This window comes from Anneissia japonica, unplaced genomic scaffold (assembly GCF_011630105.1).
Source record: "Anneissia japonica isolate Jap-2015-1 unplaced genomic scaffold, ASM1163010v1 scaffold2756_len2360902_cov194, whole genome shotgun sequence".
Classification (NCBI taxonomy): Eukaryota; Metazoa; Echinodermata; class Crinoidea; order Comatulida; family Comatulidae; genus Anneissia; species Anneissia japonica.
The window spans coordinates 1,587,532-1,607,151 of record NW_022719050.1 but is presented as its reverse complement, the minus strand read 5'-3'; the positions used below and the strand labels follow the sequence as shown (position 1 = coordinate 1,607,151).

General features: G+C 34.9%; 1 protein-coding gene and 3 non-coding genes across 4 annotated transcripts; 1 reads left to right on the top strand and 3 right to left on the bottom strand.

The window, feature by feature from the left end:
• Positions 1–1,818: 1,818 nt before the first annotated feature.
• Positions 1,819–1,890, bottom strand: Trnaq-uug. Its single transcript has one exon. It is a non-coding gene; the product is annotated as a tRNA-Gln (tRNA).
• Positions 1,891–2,446: 556 nt separating this feature from the next.
• Trnaq-uug lies at positions 2,447–2,518 on the bottom strand. The gene has a single exon. It is a non-coding gene; the product is annotated as a tRNA-Gln (tRNA).
• A 3,791-nt stretch (positions 2,519–6,309) lies between these two features.
• Trnaq-uug lies at positions 6,310–6,381 on the bottom strand. Its single transcript has one exon. It is a non-coding gene; the product is annotated as a tRNA-Gln (tRNA).
• A 248-nt stretch (positions 6,382–6,629) lies between these two features.
• On the top strand, positions 6,630–16,972 carry LOC117110772 (cullin-1-like). Its single transcript, XM_033253570.1, has 14 exons — positions 6,630–6,778; positions 7,527–7,900; positions 8,598–8,763; positions 8,933–9,100; positions 10,732–10,782; positions 10,980–11,070; positions 11,506–11,669; positions 12,340–12,502; positions 12,782–12,912; positions 13,279–13,386; positions 13,812–13,967; positions 14,303–14,465; positions 15,005–15,144; positions 16,364–16,972. The coding sequence occupies exons 2-14, from the start codon at positions 7,752–7,754 to the stop codon at positions 16,442–16,444; spliced, it is 1,731 nt and encodes a 576-aa protein (XP_033109461.1). The 5' UTR covers positions 6,630–6,778; positions 7,527–7,751; the 3' UTR covers positions 16,445–16,972.
• Positions 16,973–19,620: the final 2,648 nt, after the last annotated feature.

Below are 19,620 nucleotides of genomic sequence, written 5' to 3'. Positions count from 1 at the left end.
GGGGCTGCTCTCTCCGACAAGGCCCTGTCCCGCTCCCCCACCACCACCCTACTCCCACTGGCGCCACCCCTAAGATTTTTTGGAGTTATAAGAGTAACTCATCACTAGATTGCGTGTTTATTATCAAGATATCACATAATAAACGAAAAATGTCACACTGATGGAAGTCAGCACCTAATATTATGTCACTTATAGGTGTAAAATGGACTTCCTATAGGCCTATTTGGTATAGGTAATCCAGTTTTTTAGCTTTATCCAAATCGTTTGACAAATTTACGGTTTGTAAATCTCATGACTCTGGGTTCATGACTTTTTCATGCTTCTCAATCCATGTTTTAAATTCTCATGCTGAACAAGGGCGGATCCAGAGGTGTCCGAATGGGGGACCGAAATAGGGAAAATTGAGAGACAATACTACGGGGTCCGGTCTTTTTCTTTCTTTTTTTCTTTCTCTTTATTGACTTTCCGAAAGGAGTGAGGACGGGCCGGCTCGCCCTTCCCCCGTCCCACTAAATTCGCACCTGATTATTCATATACCCCAGTGCTGATGTTCCGTTTTACCTCAGACGGCCTAATTTAAAGTTCATTCTCGGACGAATACAGCGTGCACAATGACATTTAGTTAGTATAATGCCTGAGTATAGTCTACAAATTTTCCGCTGCTTGTATATTATATTATATTTCCATGCCATAGATTAACAACACATAAGGCGCTGATAAAGCCAAAAACGAGAGAAAATACAATTGAAGTTCTATAAGAGTCTTACGGTCGGTTCGTCGCTGGATTAAAATCCGGATGCTTTATAACCATTCCAGGACCAGTTATAAGTCGGTCATAACATTTTCTAACCTTCAATATCACCCCTCCCCCCTTTCCTCACACTGCTTGCACCACCCCAGCAGTGGCTCCAGAAATGTGTTTGCTGACTGAGGGAATTCAACATCCGACGGGTAAGGGGATCCGAACCAAGGGGCACACTAAAGCCTCGGTCAGGGTCCCGTAAAAAATCCCTGGTGGAGTTTACGGGGAGAGTTTTTATGGCTATATATGGCCCAAATTTGTGTTTTTAGATAATTCGGGTTTGGCAATAAAATTAACGTTACGGTATTTTGATAAACAGATTAATATTTTGACCCGATTACCTCGTCGTGACATCGACAGACGGAGGGGGGGGGGGCGGAGCCTGTGCGACTGGGAGATGCCCCTCCTCCGCTGGCGCCACTCCCAATTTGTTTTGCTTTGCTGCACACAAGTAACGCTTGAGTTAACTTGCCAATTCCGAACCACTGCACCGTACCAGACTACCGACCAGGCTGACTATGGCGTCCAATGTGTAGGCCTCCTACAAATACAAAGCGCTGAAAATGAGGAAATAAATATATAAAGGAGGAATTCAAAAATACAGGGGTCTATAATTGGACGATAATTGATACGATAATCCATATTATTCAGTTTATGCTATACTTGGATAGATTAAAAACCAAATGTTGTGTATAAACAAACAAAAAATTAAATTGAAAATACTATAAGTTCTACTAAGACTTGAACTCGGATGACTGGATTCAAAGTGGCACTACATTATCGGTTATAAGCCGATCGTTCATAACATTTTATAATTAACATTTCCATCCCCATTTTCTGACACTGCTTTCACGACCCTAGAATGACCACATAATTATTTTGTGTGAGGTGTACAAAATACAAGCCACGGATGATGAAATAAATATTTAAAAAATATCAAAAATATAGGTCTCTAAATATTGGAAGAGAGATAAATTGAAAACCGAATGTTGTTTAAGAAATTAAAAAGAAATGTGAGGTTCTACCGAGACTTGAACTCGGATCGCTGGATTCAAAGTCCAAAGTGCTAACCATTACACCATAGAACCGGTTACGAGTGTTGCAGTCGTCCCCCAATATTTTAGACTGCTTTCACGACCCCAGGTTGACCATCCTCAAAATGTTTGTGTAGGCCTACTGATAAAATGAGGAAATAAATGAAATGCATAAAAAAGATGAATTGAAAAATATAGATTATAAAAATTGGACGATAGATACAAACTTTAAATTAAAAAATTAAGTACTCAGCTTTAGATAATAGGACTCTTTATATGAGTAATTTTTTAGGTAGATCGGTATAAATTGTTATACTGCATTTACTTATTTTTTTATAATTAATAAATGGAAATTTTGTATATTTGATCTCATCAATTTAATATGTAATGGGATTCTTTTTGTGTGCAGCTAATCATAATGCTTATTTTGTTCTAGTAACTTGTTCTATTATATAATGAGTATAGATGTTGTGGTGTTTTATGTTAAACATTTAAAAAAAAATTAAATTCAGTGTCTTTTTACTGGTATGTCAATATGTTTTATGAAAACTAGAAGTGAGTGAACGAACGAAAATACATAATGTTTAAATATAATAAATAAATATAAAAAAGGTTCTACCGAGACTTGAACTCGGATCGCTGGATTCAAAGTCCAAAGTGCTAACCATTACACCATAGAACCAATTACGAATATTGAAGTTGTCAATCACTGCACTGGACGACCACCTAAAGTTATGTGTAGGCCTACAAAATAAAAGGCATCAATAAAAATAGGCATAGTTAAATATTATGGGAAGTTGAGGAGGCAATCATTGCGGATGTTCTAGTGTAGCTGTCATTATGTGTTTTTTAAAGGACCATCTTTGTATACGGTAATGTTTTGCGTGAGTGTCTCTGCCGAATAGTCCTTGTGAGGAATTGTCCATTTTGATAATACACCCTCTTGCATGTGAAAATGCAACATAATATAGTAATAGTGTGTTAATTGTTTGAATGCTGTGTTGTGGTATTGTCTCTGGATATATATGGCTATGAATCTGTGCATGTGGGACTTGCGTGGCACAATGACGCCATGACAATATGTGACTGGGAAGTAATCAGAAAGAAAATGTATCAATTTTGACAAAAAAAAAAGCACATGTAGGATAACATAATCGACTCCTAATGTAAAGTAGCGGATTTTCGTTGGCGGTGGTAGCTACAACATGTGTGAAAGGGTAATTTCTTCAGTAAAGTGGTCATACCATGTCCTGCTATTTTAAGGTACTATAAACGAAAAGTATTAAAAGAAAATTGCGGTAAAATAATTTTTAACACATCTCTGATTGAATGTAGTGAAAAAATGTTTTGAAAGTAATAAACATATGGATCATTTTCAACAACCCCAGCATACAATAATAATAGATCTGTTTCTGTGCAGTTTTTTTTAAAATAAAACATCATAGCTCAAGAATTGTTGGACTTTCAAATAAAACCAGAAGAGTACGTGTACCTTTATATTACATCATCTCCGAACGCTTTAGAACATGCCTTATATATTACTTTTTCTAAAAATATTATTTATAAATGTCGTCAAAAATTAGTACAATTCAAAGCACACATGGTTTTCACCCTGTAACAAAATGAGAATGGTGCTACATGAACAAAGACTTTAATTCAGATCATCTCCGTCAGTCATCTCCGTCCGTCCGTCACAGTTCGTCCGCCACAGTTTACTGTGACGGAGATGATTTCTTGATGTTTTCTTTTGTCAATAATGGAAATAAAGTAAGGGTGAATAAGGATCTGGCTTATTCTATTATCAAAGCACCTTGTTCAGTGTTCATTATCATGTATTACATCAAACTCTCTCTTTTGAATTCACTCAGCTTCACATCTAGCCTATTAAAATATTGTCATTTCCGTTACAAAAAGTGTGAATTCCACACTTTTTGTGACGAAGATGATTTCTAAATGTATTTCCTATGCACAACACTAAAAATTGAATGTTTAATTAATTGCATACCGGTATTATTCCCAAAAGTGCGCAGCAAACGTTGATTAAAGGCCTCTTTATACTTCAACGCTAAAAAGCGATTGTTCATAATTAAAAAGAAATAAGAGAAGTTTTTACACTAGGCCGATTCGATAACGATTTATCGTGTATACGATAACACAATATTAACAAATCAAATCAGATGACGTCATAATCATGGAAAAACGATAAAATCGTTGCTACTACTACGATTTTAATGGTTTCCATAATTATGACGTCATTTGATTTGATTTGTCAGAATATGTTGTTATCGCATAACTGATAAATCATTATCGAATCGTTCTAGTGTATAAACCTTTCTTATTTCTTTTATTTTCTATATGAACAATTGCTTTGTAGCATTTTTATCGTTATCGTTGAAGTATCATAATCCATTGAAGGAAATTCAAATGTGAAACTTTTTTTTCCATAGTTTTTTAAACCACTAAATGTGAAGAATGACCCGAAAATCATAATTTTGAAATACTTTCGGAGATATTTTGTTGTACAGAGAAAAACACAAAATGTAATTATAGTAGTATTACCGGTACATGAGGAAATAAATGAAATTGATAAAAATGAATTGAAAAATATAGATCATAAAATTAGACGATACCGGTATATAAAATCTTTAAATTATTTTTATTAGGTAGATGGACGGTATCAATTTCACACATTGAGTTATGTCTTAATTTTAGTTTTTTTAATAATTATTTATTGAAAATGTTGTATATTTGATGGTTTGAATGGTTATTTGTTCTTGTCACTTGTCATGCAGCTGTCCGTGCACTTGTATAAAAAAATGGTTACTGCAATTCATTGTCTCTGAGCTGACTGTAATTGATTCCTTAATATTAGAGAGCTACAGAACTTCTTTATAACATCCGATCCTCTCATACTGGACAGGCCTACCCACACATCAAATCTCCGTGAATGAGTCCCCGGCTCCCCTTTGAAGCAAGGGTTTCAAAACGATGGTTCTTACATTCAAGTCGCTGTCTGGCCTTTGCCCGCAATATATCTCTGACTTTTACGGAAAAGCAAATTCGGCTTTAAACATAATTTCTATCAGCCTAGGCCTATTCAACAAGCGTATTGGCAACAAATCTGTCCGACGTGTGAGGTGCCGCTCATCTGGAATAGCATATGTGGCTGTCTGTAGGCCTTAACTTAAGACTCACCATTTTGGCTTCATTCTTTATTATTATTTTATTTATTGTTGCATTATTTATTTACGGTTCCGAGTTTTGCCACTGCTTCTTTGATTTGTTTACTTGTTCTGTGCTTGGGTTGGGCATTGATCATGACTGCTTGTAGATTGTGAGGTGCTTAAGTATGTGGGGTGCAGTGCAGCGCTTCGTCCAGTGGCGTCGAGAGCCAGAAGGGCCCTGGGGCAACACCTCACATCCCCCCCCCCCTTCACTTGGGACCCCCCCACTCGGCCGCTCCCCAAATTAAGTCTCCTCCTAAGACCCTATTTGTCCAAACCCATACCCATTCCATGTGATTATTTTTTTGCAATGTAGGCCTAGATGTATTAGAATAATCTGATGAATAAACGATAATAATTATATATATAATACACGTATATACATACCACTTTGCATGCAGTGAGAGGTACATATAAAATCAATCATGAAGATTAAGATCAGTATCATATTTTATTTCACTTACCTTAAGAAGAATTTACAAGAAATCACAAGTAATTACTATCTACTCAGATAATCAGGGGCGGAATTAGAGGGGGGACTAAACAGGCTTTAGCCCCCGCCCCCACCCCCTAAAATTTCATAGCCATTTCTTTTTAACTGCTTTTTGAAGGTCCAAATTAAAATATTTTTTAATGTTTTCTTCACACACATCATATTTATGGGCTAAACATTTTACAGTGTAGTTGTTTTTCAGTGATAAAATAAAACGAGACTTGAACTCGGATCGCTGGATTCAGAGTCCCTGTCTCTTATACACATCTAGATGTGTATAAGAGACAGGTGCTAACCATTACACCATAGAACCTTTTCAACCAATCAATTTGTCGATAAGAACATTTCCTTCCCCATATTTCTTACTATATTATTTTTGCGGCGGCTGATTGATTAATATGATCTTTTTCAGATCTACTGCCTCTGCTGGCCTCATCGGAGCTTTCGAGATAACGCGAACATTGTTTAGGTAGTGGTATAAATTTCATATATTATTTACTTTTTAAAATTTATTATTGTTTTTTATAATTAGTTATTGAAAATTGTGTTTTTTTGGATCAATTTAATATGTAAATTATGCGATTCTTTTTGTGTGCAGTTATAATGGTTACAAACAAACCGGTTTTAATCATTCATTAAAATTATATATACTCCTACGTCAATATGGTTTATGAATAAATCAGAAATGAATGAATGAATGAATGACAAACCTAATACAGGATATAAAAAATAAAAAATAAAACATTTTAAAAAATGAGGTTCTACCGAGACTTGAACTCGGATCGCTGGATTCAAAGTCCAGAGTGCTAACCATTACACCATAGAACCGGTTACGAAGTCGTCATGAATTCATGGAGTTTAGGTCGTTAACAAAATGTAGTTTTAAATTTGATACTTTTTAGAAAGGAAACGTCATTTTTTTGAAAGCTTACATGACTTTTCCGTAGAAGTCCTGCATACTACATCAAAAGTTGTCTTTAATTAAGTATATTGACCTCTTTGTACTAACAGTACTGCACCTATCTGTGCACCGTTTCCAAATGAAATAGTTTGGTCAATTTGGAATCCGTGGCAGAGGGCGCTTGGTGATGTAATCGTCGGCGGCGGCGGTGTCTATCCCACACTCGACACACACAGGAAAAGATATGACTGTGGAAATGAAAAACGTCGTCGTTGTTTGGCAATAAACTGATTTGTCACAATTAAAATATTTAAAGATTGAAAGGTTTGTTATTCAATAGGTGTATTATTTATACTCACCTGCCATATATAGCTTTTATAAAATCTAATACTGAAGTGAATATAACGATATTTTTAGTGAAAAGGCCCAGTTAAATGAAACTTTCCTTGTCGCATAACGTTTTCGGCCTAGGCTTGGCCTAGCTTGGGTAGCCTACCATAGGCTAGGCCTAGCTTCACTTTCCAAGTTGTAACAACTCGGTGAGTCATTATGACTCCCAACTCCTCTATTGTATGATGTCTTGAAGCTAAGCGAAGTCCTACGTTAAATGCTTGAGATTATGGTCAGATTTTTTGAGAAATTTAATACCGTAATTACAAAGTTATGACTTTAATTTACAGAAATACAGTATAATTTTTAGCCGGGCTAGACTACTACTAGGGCCTAGGCCCCTAATAATTACAGGCCTAGGCTAGGTAGGAGTCTTAGCTATGGCCTAGGCTTAGTGTAAGTCTTATATATTGCTTAGCTGCCACTAGGCCTACTATTATTTATAATAAGCCAACACAGTTGGCTACAGACAGTAGCCTACTAACTATACTTGTTACTTGTATAGCGCCTTTTCAGTTACGAAATGTTATAGAACTGGCCAAAGCTAAAAAAAAATGAAAACAGGAAAAGCAATATATTTATTTTGTTTACAACAATGAAGGCACCATGTTTTTCCAACCTCTTTTTATTTTGCTTTGTGATCATTGTTCAAGAGTGATTATCTTTGTTCTTCATTTTTCAGGTCTTCAAGTAGAAGTGCTCCCATGTTACATGTTTCTTGGATAATTGAAAATCTGTAATATCATCTGGAATAGAAGAAGTAGTAGTCGTAACTTTTAATTTACTCGTTTACAAATGGCACCAGTATGTTATGATACTGCATAAAACGTTTAGAATTATGCTATATATATTTTTTTGAAGAAGAAGATATTTTTTACAAAAAGCTTAGAACTTTTTCCAAAAAATAATGTCAAACCGGCCTGGGGGTAGAGGGCAGAACCCTCATGGACTGAAACTCACTAATCTAGATGACATATGGGATGATCTTCGTGCTGGTATACAGCACGTATACAAACGCCAGAGTATGGCACGCAAGCGGTACATGGAGCTATACACGTATCCTTTCATGTAAATTTAACAATATCATGTACTAATTTTAAAACACCTTTTCTGCATTAAATAGATTCTAGTCATCTTTATCACTTTCATATGCAATGTTGGAGGATAGTATTTTGTTATCTACTGCACATTTAAGGATAACAAAGGCAACTATGCAATTCACATTTTTAACCCTGTCATTAGGTCGAAGTGGGAGTATTTCTTAAATTTGAAGATCAATGCAGGTGAACCTACTGTACCAGCTATTTAAGTGGAGGGAGACTGAGAAGTGCCCTGCTTAAGACTAGACACCTTTAATTTTTCAATCCTAATAGTGCACCACATCATTCCACAAAATAACAGACTGAACAGTGCTCATAATATCAATAGATAGCTTATGTTTAATATAAACAGTTGAATAGTCTCATGACATTTGTTGCTACAATATACATACAAACTTTGTATATGAAAGTGAGGTACTGTACTAGAGGTGTTTTGTACAGTATTGTTCACAAATATAATTTTCTCTGGATTGTGAAAACTTATTGTTACAACATTTGCAAATATGTATGTTTATTGTTATTGTGTTGTTTATATTTATAGTAATTTAAATGTACTATATATTCTCATAAGTATTTTATTTCTGCCATGTATTTTGTATTGATATTTTGTATCTTTATTTTGAGTTCACTTCTTCCTTACATGTTATTTTTAGACATGTTTACAACTACTGCACAAATGTACACTCACTCCAGAACAGGTCGTCCTCATCAGCTAAGAGCAAGAAAGGGTCAAACACTGGCGGAGCACAGTTTGTTGGCTTAGAACTGTACAAAAGATTGAAGGATTTCTTAAAGACATACTTAAGCAATTTACTAGAGGTATGTTGAAATAATTACATAGATTAGATAATCATGTAAATGTGACCATCATAAAATAACATGATGATTGGCAATGGTTATAATGAGGTGATGATGATTGTAATTTGATAAAATATGTTTCTTAAGGTAAAAAATATTGCAAGTTTCCATGTTTCATTTTGACTGACAGGATGGAGCTGATTTGATGGATGAGTCTGTTCTCAACTTTTATACCAAGCAATGGGAGGAGTACCAATTTTCCAGCCGCGTGCTAAATGGAGTGTGCGCCTACTTGAACCGACATTGGGTACGGCGTGAATGCGATGAGGGACGCAAGGGCATTTTTGAGATATATTCTGTAAGTTCATATTTATATGAAATTCTACGTGTTCGGTTCTAGAGCTCTTAATAGTAATTATCAGCAATTATTAACAAATTACTACCAGTGTTCTCCCCAGGCCTTCGAAGCGTCACGGTACCGTGACGCTTGAGACTTCACCGTGACGCTCCCAAGCCGGCCGTGGCGCTTGATCCGTCTTCCGTGAAGCTTTAAAATATTGTCAATAAAATAATTCAAAATAAACAATGCTGTCCATGTATCCTAGGTTGAAGAAGAGTGAATGTGAAAATATATTTAAACACAAAACAATGCTATCTTACGATGTTGGTTTGTCAGCCCAAGTTCATGCTTGATCTTTTTGCGTTCATTTTTATGTTATCTTTACCTTGAGAAGTGTCAGTTTCATTTAAAAACACAATCCTTAGCTTGATTCACACAAACTGTTTGCTTTAAAACTGCATGCATGTCCATGTGCATGCCCAGAACGATCTATCTGGATTTTCCTCACCACATATACTTCTTGACAGCGAAGTCACAACGCGATCGTTTTTGTGTTTAAACAATTAGGCAATAGGCCCTATGTTGAATTTGGTTGTTTTTTTTATGATAAACAACATTTTTAATATGATAATAATACTTTACAATGGAGGTAAGTAAGTTTAGATCAAAGTGTTAGTTAATCTAGGCAGCCTACTTGGCTGATGTTTTTTTAGATATCTAGCTAGGCCTAGGGCTGGCCTGCCCAGTGCTAGGCCTAAGTGTCTAGCCTTCTCCAAACGAATAGGTAGACAAGAAAGACGAGACGATTCACACACAATAGTACGTAGGCGTATGCCTATTAGAAATGAATATTGTACAGACAAATCTGTTTTACGAATGACCAATTTCCTTGGTTTGACAGGTACGTAAAATTTACGTTCTGCTATGATACTACTGGCCTGTTTTAGTCCCAAGTTTTGACTTGCCAAACAGTTTGAAACAAAAATTTAGGCCTAGGCCTAAACTAGGTCGGCCCAAAATTGCCATCCTGTGGCAATTCTGGCTAGGCTATAATAGTACAGTATATGGTCACTAATGTCACCAAAAAAAATTGTTAAAAAATGGAAATCTATAGTAATTTCAAAAATCTTAAAAAGCATTTTTGATGTCTGAGAGTGCCATTTCCGGGAATCTAGATCATTATTTTTTAAAAATTTCCCCAACCATCATGGGAGTTGGGAGGGGATAACACTGAGTTATCTCCTTTAATATCAGGGCCACTTAACCTATTAAAATACTGTCAGATTTTCCAGTGTGGTGATTTGTAAATCATTTTACTCTGCCTGTTTCACGTTCCCTACCAGGGATGTGAGTTCATTGCTGTCGGGCTTCACTCAGGGTGCCAGGACATGAGTTCACACTCTAATTGTATATTGCATATTAACTCGCTGGAAATCATATCATTTGGTCGCCTGAACAGAAATTTTCACCCTGGAGGTTCCAGAAGAACCTGGAAGTAATGGCATAAAAATATATTTTGTATGTTCGTTTGTGTTTCAGTACTGATTTTTTATTATGGTGTCGTACTTTATGCCTTGGCATATGGGAGTATGAAAAAAGTCTTGGCAGTCAACGTGTTAATTAACATTGATGTGTTTTTTCTTTTGTAGTTGGCATTAGTAACATGGAGGGATCAATTATTCAAGCCTCTACACAAGCAGGTATACTATATAATGAATTTAATATGATTATAACAACATACTTGACTAGTAGTACAAATTTTAAAAAATGTCTCGAACCTAAATTAACCATGCATTATAACCTTACACTTACAATGACTACAACATTAAAATATTTGAACACAAATTGTAAATTCATGTGATAAAAATATGAATAATATTTCTGTATTAAAATATAGGTGACAAATGCAGTGCTGAAGCTGATAGAACGAGAACGTCAGGGTGAAACCATCAATACAAGTCTCATAAGTGGTGTTATTCAGTGCTATGGTAAGCTACAGTATCTTCATTTTTATTTGCCTAGAAGTATAGTAGTAACTTGGTTTATATTCTCATCTTCCAATTGTCATAAATTTTCTTTAAGTAAGAATTTTTAAATTATATTTGTTTTCCAAACCTGTCCCCACAGATAATGATGATTTCAGATAAAACTAAAATTTGGCTAGCACACCCTTCTTTCTAAAGTATAGTTTGCTAAACAAGGAAAAAAATCTTGCTCTTTTGGAGGTCACTAGAAATGAAAGTTTGAAATATTTATTTGTTGCAATAATTTAGATAAATTATGAAATTATAATTATAGTTATGATAATTATTTCATTATAATCAATTTCAAATTCATATAGAAAATAAATGTGAAAAATATAATTATTTGTGCGGTTGTGTTCAAGTGACATTTTGACATTGGATATTGTGATCTGTTAACAGTTGAGCTCGGTTTGAATGAAGAAGAGCCAGCAAGCCGTGGTCTTACGCTGAGTGTGTACAAGGACTCGTTTGAAACACAGTTTCTGCAAGAGACTGAACGGTTCTATGGTTCAGAAAGTGCTGAATTTCTACGCCAGAATCCAGTCACAGAGTACATGAAGAAGGTAGGATTGAAACCAGTAGCTTTCCTTACGACATGACTGATGCTGGCCACGTTTCTTGTGTCCTTGGGCAAGACACTTTATCTACATAAATTCTCTCACCACCCAGTAGAATAAAAGGGTACTATGCATCTAAGAGCTTTGAAATGGGGCGTGTGATGGGATCGCTAGGACGAAGTGGGAAGGTTTGATGATTAGTTCTGGGTGGGGGGCAGCAGCTAACAAAATATGGTGATTTTTAACTACTTGAGTGAATTTTCTTCAAAAGTTTCTAGTGTGAAAGGAGGGTACTGTGGGCACAAGCTTTTTGGCGGGCGGGGGTAGCATACGCCACTGTTACCTGGAAGGATGTAAATAATTTGGAATTATTTGATAAAATGCCGAATACGCTATGTGTGTATGATTGATTTTGTATCCTTTAGGGAGGTTTCGCATGTGAACGCATATGGTTAGTGTAACGTATACGTCATCATTTATGATGTCATACGCCAGTTGCTATTCGCTAACGTGTGGACGACACGCATATCTCACTCACTACACATAGGTGAAAAACACATAGGAAAATCTTATTATCACATTTTACAGTAAGTTTAAAAAATAAATGTATCTTTAATACGTACGTACCATTTTTGTGACTTTTGAAGACAGCAAGTTACGTTTGTTTTTCTATTAGGCTGATTCTAGGCTTATGGAAGAACGTAGGCGTGTTCAAGTCTACCTCCACGAAAGCACGCACGATGAGCTCGCAAAGAGATGTGAGCATGTGCTCATAGAAAAGCATCTTGAAATATTTCGCTCTGAGTTTCAAAACTTATTAGATGATGACAAGAATCAAGGTAAGAATATAGGTTCCTTTTTGAAAAAGCTCTGTCCTTGTGTGTAACTTTTTGTTTATTGGTGGATCCAGAGGTATAATAACATTCCTGTCTTCTGCCATCAATTTGAAATTCATTGATAAAATAGATTTAATTATGGGTTCTAATACAGATTACTGATTAATTAATAATTAATATGACTTTTAGCTAATTCTCATAATAATTAGGCCTTTCCTTATTTTGTTCATTATTCATTTATTCATTGATGTGCTATTTATTCTGATGCCCTTACCCCCTCAGATTTGGAGCGTATGTACAGACTTGTATCCCGTATTCATGAGGGGTTAGGAGAATTGAAGAACTTGTTGGAGCAACATATATACAGCCAAGGTCTAACAGCTATAGAAAAATGTGGTGATACTGCCCTCAATGTAAGACCCTTTATTATGTACTTAAATATTGATAATTTTTTTGATCTTATAACTATTAGCGAGTTGATTGGCTGACCGGATAAGGCAGGGGCACGCTCAACCAGCGATTTAGTTTTGGAACAATTCTTCTCGGGGAAAAGGACAAATTTCTTGGCCGACTGTACACAGTAGACCCCAGCCTGGCAGGAAATGAAAACAAATGTAGATGATGAATGAATAATTATTGTTTAATTTTTTATTCAAACTTGAACAAATTCAAATAGGTGATCAATGACAAATACTATGGTCATAAAGAACATTCTAAAGAAAATAAAAATCAAAAAGAAATTATTTTTAAATACTGTATGATGTTTGTTTATTTTTTAGGAGCCAAAACAGTATGTGCAGACAATATTAGATGTTCACAGAAAATACAATGCTCTTGTTCTATCATCCTTCAATAATGATGCAGGCTTTGTTGCTGCTCTGGATAAGGTAGTGTGTTTAATTTGGTGCTGTTTTACCATAGCAGTACTTTCAAAATAATGAGCTGTTAACAGATTTCCTCCTAAAAGAAAAGCCATTTGAAATGAAAACTACTAATGTTGATTGTTCTATGAGTTTAATTAATCACTAAATCTAACCCTTCCTCAAGAATCAAACAAATTTGTGGCAACCAATCGATTTTGATAAACAGGTACTCAAAATGGACCAAAATTCATGTTTAATGTATAAAATTAATGCTTTCATGGGATAATTCTGTATTGGATAATTTTTAATTGGTGTTGTAATACCATACAATTTTACTGACAAGCAAAATTAGGCTATCAGCTCTTAAAGAATTAATATTAATTACATTATCTGTAAATGCAATCTTAAATTTTTATTTGGTAAATTGTATGTTTTATTTTCTTTGAAAGGCCTGTGGCCGATTCATTAATAGCAATGCAGTTACCAAGATGGCCAATAGTTCGAGTAAATCTCCTGAGTTGTTGGCCCGCTACTGCGATTCCCTTCTACGGAAAAGCTCCAAGAACCCTGAAGAAGCTGAACTAGAGGACACTCTCAATCAAGTGGTAAATAAAGTTGATTAATTAACTCTTATTGCTGTAACTGATTGTTGCATTTGTACCTTACATGTAATCTTTGGACAAAATACAAAAATTAAACAGTTTTCAGTTGAAATAATATAATAAATATTGTATTATTATATCACACACTACTACCATATTTTACAGAAACCAATCATGAAAATGATTGCTGAACAGTCTAACATCTGTCTCTTATACACATCTAGATGTGTATAAGAGACAGATTTTACAGTAAGTTTAAAAAATAAATGTATCTTTAATACGTACGTACCATTTTTGTGACTTTTGAAGACAGCAAGTTACGTTTGTTTTTCTATTAGGCTGATTCTAGGCTTATGGAAGAACGTAGGCGTGTTCAAGTCTACCTCCACGAAAGCACGCACGATGAGCTCGCAAAGAGATGTGAGCATGTGCTCATAGAAAAGCATCTTGAAATATTTCGCTCTGAGTTTCAAAACTTATTAGATGATGACAAGAATCAAGGTAAGAATATAGGTTCCTTTTTGAAAAAGCTCTGTCCTTGTGTGTAACTTTTTGTTTATTGGTGGATCCAGAGGTATAGGAACTGTCTCTTATACACATCTAGATGTGTATAAGAGACAGACCTTGAGAAGTGTCAGTTTCATTTAAAAACACAATCCTTAGCTTGATTCACACAAACTGTTTGCTTTAAAACTGCATGCATGTCCATGTGCATGCCCAGAACGATCTATCTGGATTTTCCTCACCACATATACTTCTTGACAGCGAAGTCACAACGCGATCGTTTTTGTGTTTAAACAATTAGGCAATAGGCCCTATGTTGAATTTGGTTGTTTTTTCTAGATACGCCACTGCTCCTTCGGCCTCCATTTACCAACAGTATCATATTGAAAATATTTGCATAATACTGTCACAATAGAATCCTCTAAATAAGAATGTGCATCGTTTATTGCCATAATAGACTTTCATGTTTCTGAATTTCATGTAGTGTAAGGTTAAATGAATCTATGTTAATTATTTAAGGACATATCTTACATAAGTATCGTATTTATTTTTATCACAACAGGCTGCAATTGTAAGAATCATGAAGATGCGTAAAGTTCTGAAGCACCAGCAACTGTTGAGTGAGGTGCTAACTCAGTTATCAAGCCGCTTCAAACCTAGGGTTCCCGTTATTAAGGTATGTATAGCAATGTTTATAAAGCTTTTGGAATCATTAATTATCAATACAGTAATATCATCCTTAAACAAAATCTCCCTACAGGGGACAATTTTGCCAGGATAGCCTAAGCTAGCTCAGTTAGACCTGGCATGCTGGCCAAAGTAGCTTAGGCTAGGCATAGGTCTATGCTAGGCCTATGCATTGCTAGGCTTAAGTCTGAGTGAGTGAGTGAATGGATGAGTGGCTTAACATTCCTGCATAGGATTCATTACAGGGCCTTCTTTGATTATTACTATACATGCATTTTTCCATAAATATTTTAGGGCTGGTCTAGGCCAGTAAATAATGAAGGCCTGTATGCATTGGGGTTTTTTTTAGTAGGCCCATTATTTGAATAGCTTGTTGCAGCCTAGCCTAGGCCCTATGATTGATGAAAGTCAGCAAAATCACTTTTAAAGTAAATCAATGTTATGAGTCATTTTTGTGTGTTGTTTTTGTAATTGCACATAGTATTATAACATTGACCAAAGATTGCTACACACATTATGAAATTGCTAGTCAATTTTCAAATTGATTAACAATTGTCCCTAATCAATATTTTGCAATGAAAATATTCCCTGCCCTATTTATTTCTATCACCTTATCTCTCCAATTCTTAAGCTAAACATACACTCTCAGATTTGAATTTAACAAACAGTGTTTGATGAGACTTATCTGATGAAGTACATTGTTAAGCTCTGTCCAGACTATCAACATTTTATTTGGCAAAAAACTGTTGTATGCCCATATATAGTCATGATGTGCCTATATATGGTCATGATGTGATGTCATCATGACCATATTTAGGCATTTCGCATGTCTGGAGAAAGCCTAAGGCTTCCTGAGGATATGGAAAAATACACAGTTTGATCAGATATGTACAACAAACATACACTATCAAACATTGTCTAATGAATTATTGTCTGTAAATAAAAATCGAAAATGTATAATCAGCCTTCGCTTATTGGCCGCTTGCACTTGGCAACTCATCACAAAACCAGAGTTGCTTATATTCTCTTTACTCCTCATGTACATTATCATTATTTACTGTTTCCAAAATAAGGAAACATTTTTCTGATACAATCATTACCACAATGGTGCTATAATATTATACTGTCTGTTTTTGAAAGTGAGAATGACCACCTGAAACGTCATTCTGTATATTATTTTATTAAATAAACATATTTTTTTTCTGCAGAAATGCATCGATATACTGATAGAAAAAGAGTATTTAGAAAGAGTGGATGGTGAGAAAGACACATATAGTTACCTTGCTTAAATTCTTTGGTGAAACACAAATGCAGGAATTTCCCCAATCATTACTAATCTCATCTCTTGATCATTCATCAAGTAAGCTACTGCAAGCCTCAAAGTTTTTATATATATTTTTTCTATTTAAAGCAATTTCTGTGTGTAGATCCAGTTATTTTTTATTAATTATTTGAAAGCTTGGCATTTTCAAGACAACACAACCTGTTGGTGTTAACATCAGATGATGTACTGCCATTGTAGAGACAACATAACCTGTTTGTGTTAACATCAGAAAGGTTACTACCATGTTGGGAGGGGGGAATGATGGCTTAATGCTTTAGCAGTTGTCAAATAAATATTTCATGTGTTATGATAAAGGTAGTCTCATAACTGCAGAAACATGGGTCATAAAATAGTTATAAAAAAAATATGTTAATTTATCATCTGATGAGAGTAAACTGTAAATCAAAATATTCCTGTAGATAATGTGAATATAATTAGGAAGAAGTGGAACAAAATTGGTTATATATACCTATTAAACATTGACAATTTTTAACATAGCATCATTTTATGTAGCGAAGAATATCAATAACGTTGCAGAATAATAGGTTTCTCCTCTCCAGCAGCAGCATGTTTATTAGTCACATAGAAAATTAATGCTGTAAATAAGTGTGCATTTTAAAATCTACAACGAATTAGAAGTAAAATCTAAATTATTTTTGAAAGAGGTGATGAGTAAATGTTAAGTATGTGCTATTGTTTAATAGAATCTTCCTCTGTTTAAGTGTCAATTCATTGTAATGTCACAGATAGTGTACATATGTGATGTAGAGTTATGTTACCTGTGGGATATCTAGGGGTCTGTTATCAATGTATCCCCATTTCATCTTCACACCCCCATCAGGCCCCCCTTCCCCTTTTCAAGACTCCTAGATACCCCACTGATGAGAACATGTCAGATATTGAGCAAATTTGTCGTATGAGGCATGTTGTAGCAAAATGGCTAAGTTGTAGCAAAAATTGAAATTTAAGTTATCGGTGTTGGTGGAGCATGCAATCTTTAAAATGAGGGGTCATTCATTGAAATTGAACATTTCAAATCTGTAGTTACTGTAGAGCCCCTATGCTCTTGAAGACACAAATATCATTCAGAATTTTACAATTTTTGCGCGCCCTTATTTTTTGTGTTCATTGCAAAAATAATGAATATTAAGGGTGTGCAAAAAAAGGGCTATACAGTATTGGAAAGTGAAAGTACAGCACTCATAGAGTCAAGATAAACATTATTTTGAGTAATTGCCTTCCAAAGTTGTCATTGTTTAACATTCTGACCGCCAGTGGTTTTAAAAAGTAGTATCAGCCACTGCCAGACTTTTTAGCGAATTTTAACATTTTTTCGAAGCTCAATGAGAGTGTGTATGTGATCAAATTGACGTGTAATAAATGCTACAAGAACTACAAACATCTTAGCTTTACAATGGTACCAAACACTTTATTCTAATCACAATCTGTGACCCGTAACAGTAAAATGAAAGTGACTCACTTTTGTTGTTTTACGCATATTCACACAATGAAGCTGAGATAACCGCGTTTCAGTATCGCCGTACAATAGGAGGTCACTGAGAATAAGTATTGAAATAGAGAAACACTTACAGTCCAGACTATATATAGTGTTAGTACATGTCGGTAATTACCCCATCTATCGGATTCTGTAGAAAAACCTGGAACACAGAGATCTCCGTGTTTGGCGGGCAGAGTGTTAATAGAATTAACTATCAAAATAATGTTTAGTAAACAATTTGTTGACCACTTCCAGAACTTAGACTTCAAGACATGATTAATTAGAAATTAAACTGTTAATCTGTAGTGAAAAAAAATTATTTTTTGGCAATTTTTTGAGCTGCTGTATTTTATAGCTCATTTACTCAATACTGGCCTGTGCCATGACATGCCTCATATTTGTGGCATGAACTTGTAAGCTGAGTGTTCTGCAGCTATACATATAAGGGTAATACTAATGGGTGGATGTTAGGTACGTTTCCTATCCATTTTAAACTTGTGGTGAATTATAGATACAGAAATCAATTCTCAAATGTTGGTAAATTATAAGTTAATCTTAAAATGTTGGTGAACTGTAAAAACTAATTTCTTAAATATGATGGTCTATAAATAAACCATGGACCTATTAATAAGATAGGTCCATGAAAAAAAAACAAATCCAAACACATTGGTAAACCAAATATATACAAACCTTTAAATATTTTGGAACTATACAGTATATAAACCAATCCTAAAACAGTGGTAAACCATATAAACTAAACTAAACCAATAATAAATCATTAGTAAACCAGGTACGCCAGTAGTAATTATTAGTGATCAACCATAGTAAACCATTGGTGAACTAACAGTAGATACTAAACTTTGACAAACCATTAGTCAATTCAAGAGAAAGCAATTATCAAAAATTGACAACCCTATACTAAGGTACTAACTAACAACAACATTTGTAAGTCAACCAATAACAAACCATTTGTAAGCAAATACCAAACCATTGATGAAACATTGATAAACTACAGGTAGTAGCGACCCATTACTTTGTATGAAACATATGACATGATTGATCTACTTATTTCAATACACAGTGCAGAGATGTAAACCCATGCCAAAAAAAAAAAAAAAAGTTTTCAAAGAAAATTTAATGCAAATATTCATATATAACAAGGAGTAAACTTGTATATAAAACTTGTATCCTTAGAAATGTCTTTAATATGCTTAATACAGCAGTGTGTCTAGACATTTGTATTAAACTGACTATAACTACTTCCATAACAGTTATCCAAACCTCTCCATTACGGAACTCACAAGCCAGTGTGATTGGCTTATTAAATGCATTGTTCCTTAAAAAAATGTTGCTTTTATGTTTTTTGGAGGGTTTTTTAAGTTGAATCAGCCAAAGACATCTACCTTTGTATAGCAATGTGACATTGGAAATACTGTATTGGCTTCAGCATGTTTTTTAAATTTATAATTATAGCTGTGGCGGAACCAGAGATGTCCGAAAGGGGCGCCCCCAAAGTGGGTCGGTTGAGACAACAGCACTGTAGGCCGCAACATTTTTTGTTTCTGGAGGCCCGAAAATAACCCCTCATTTGTTTTGGGCGATCATTTATTTCTTTTTCCTTCAAGTCTTTATTTTTTCTCAAA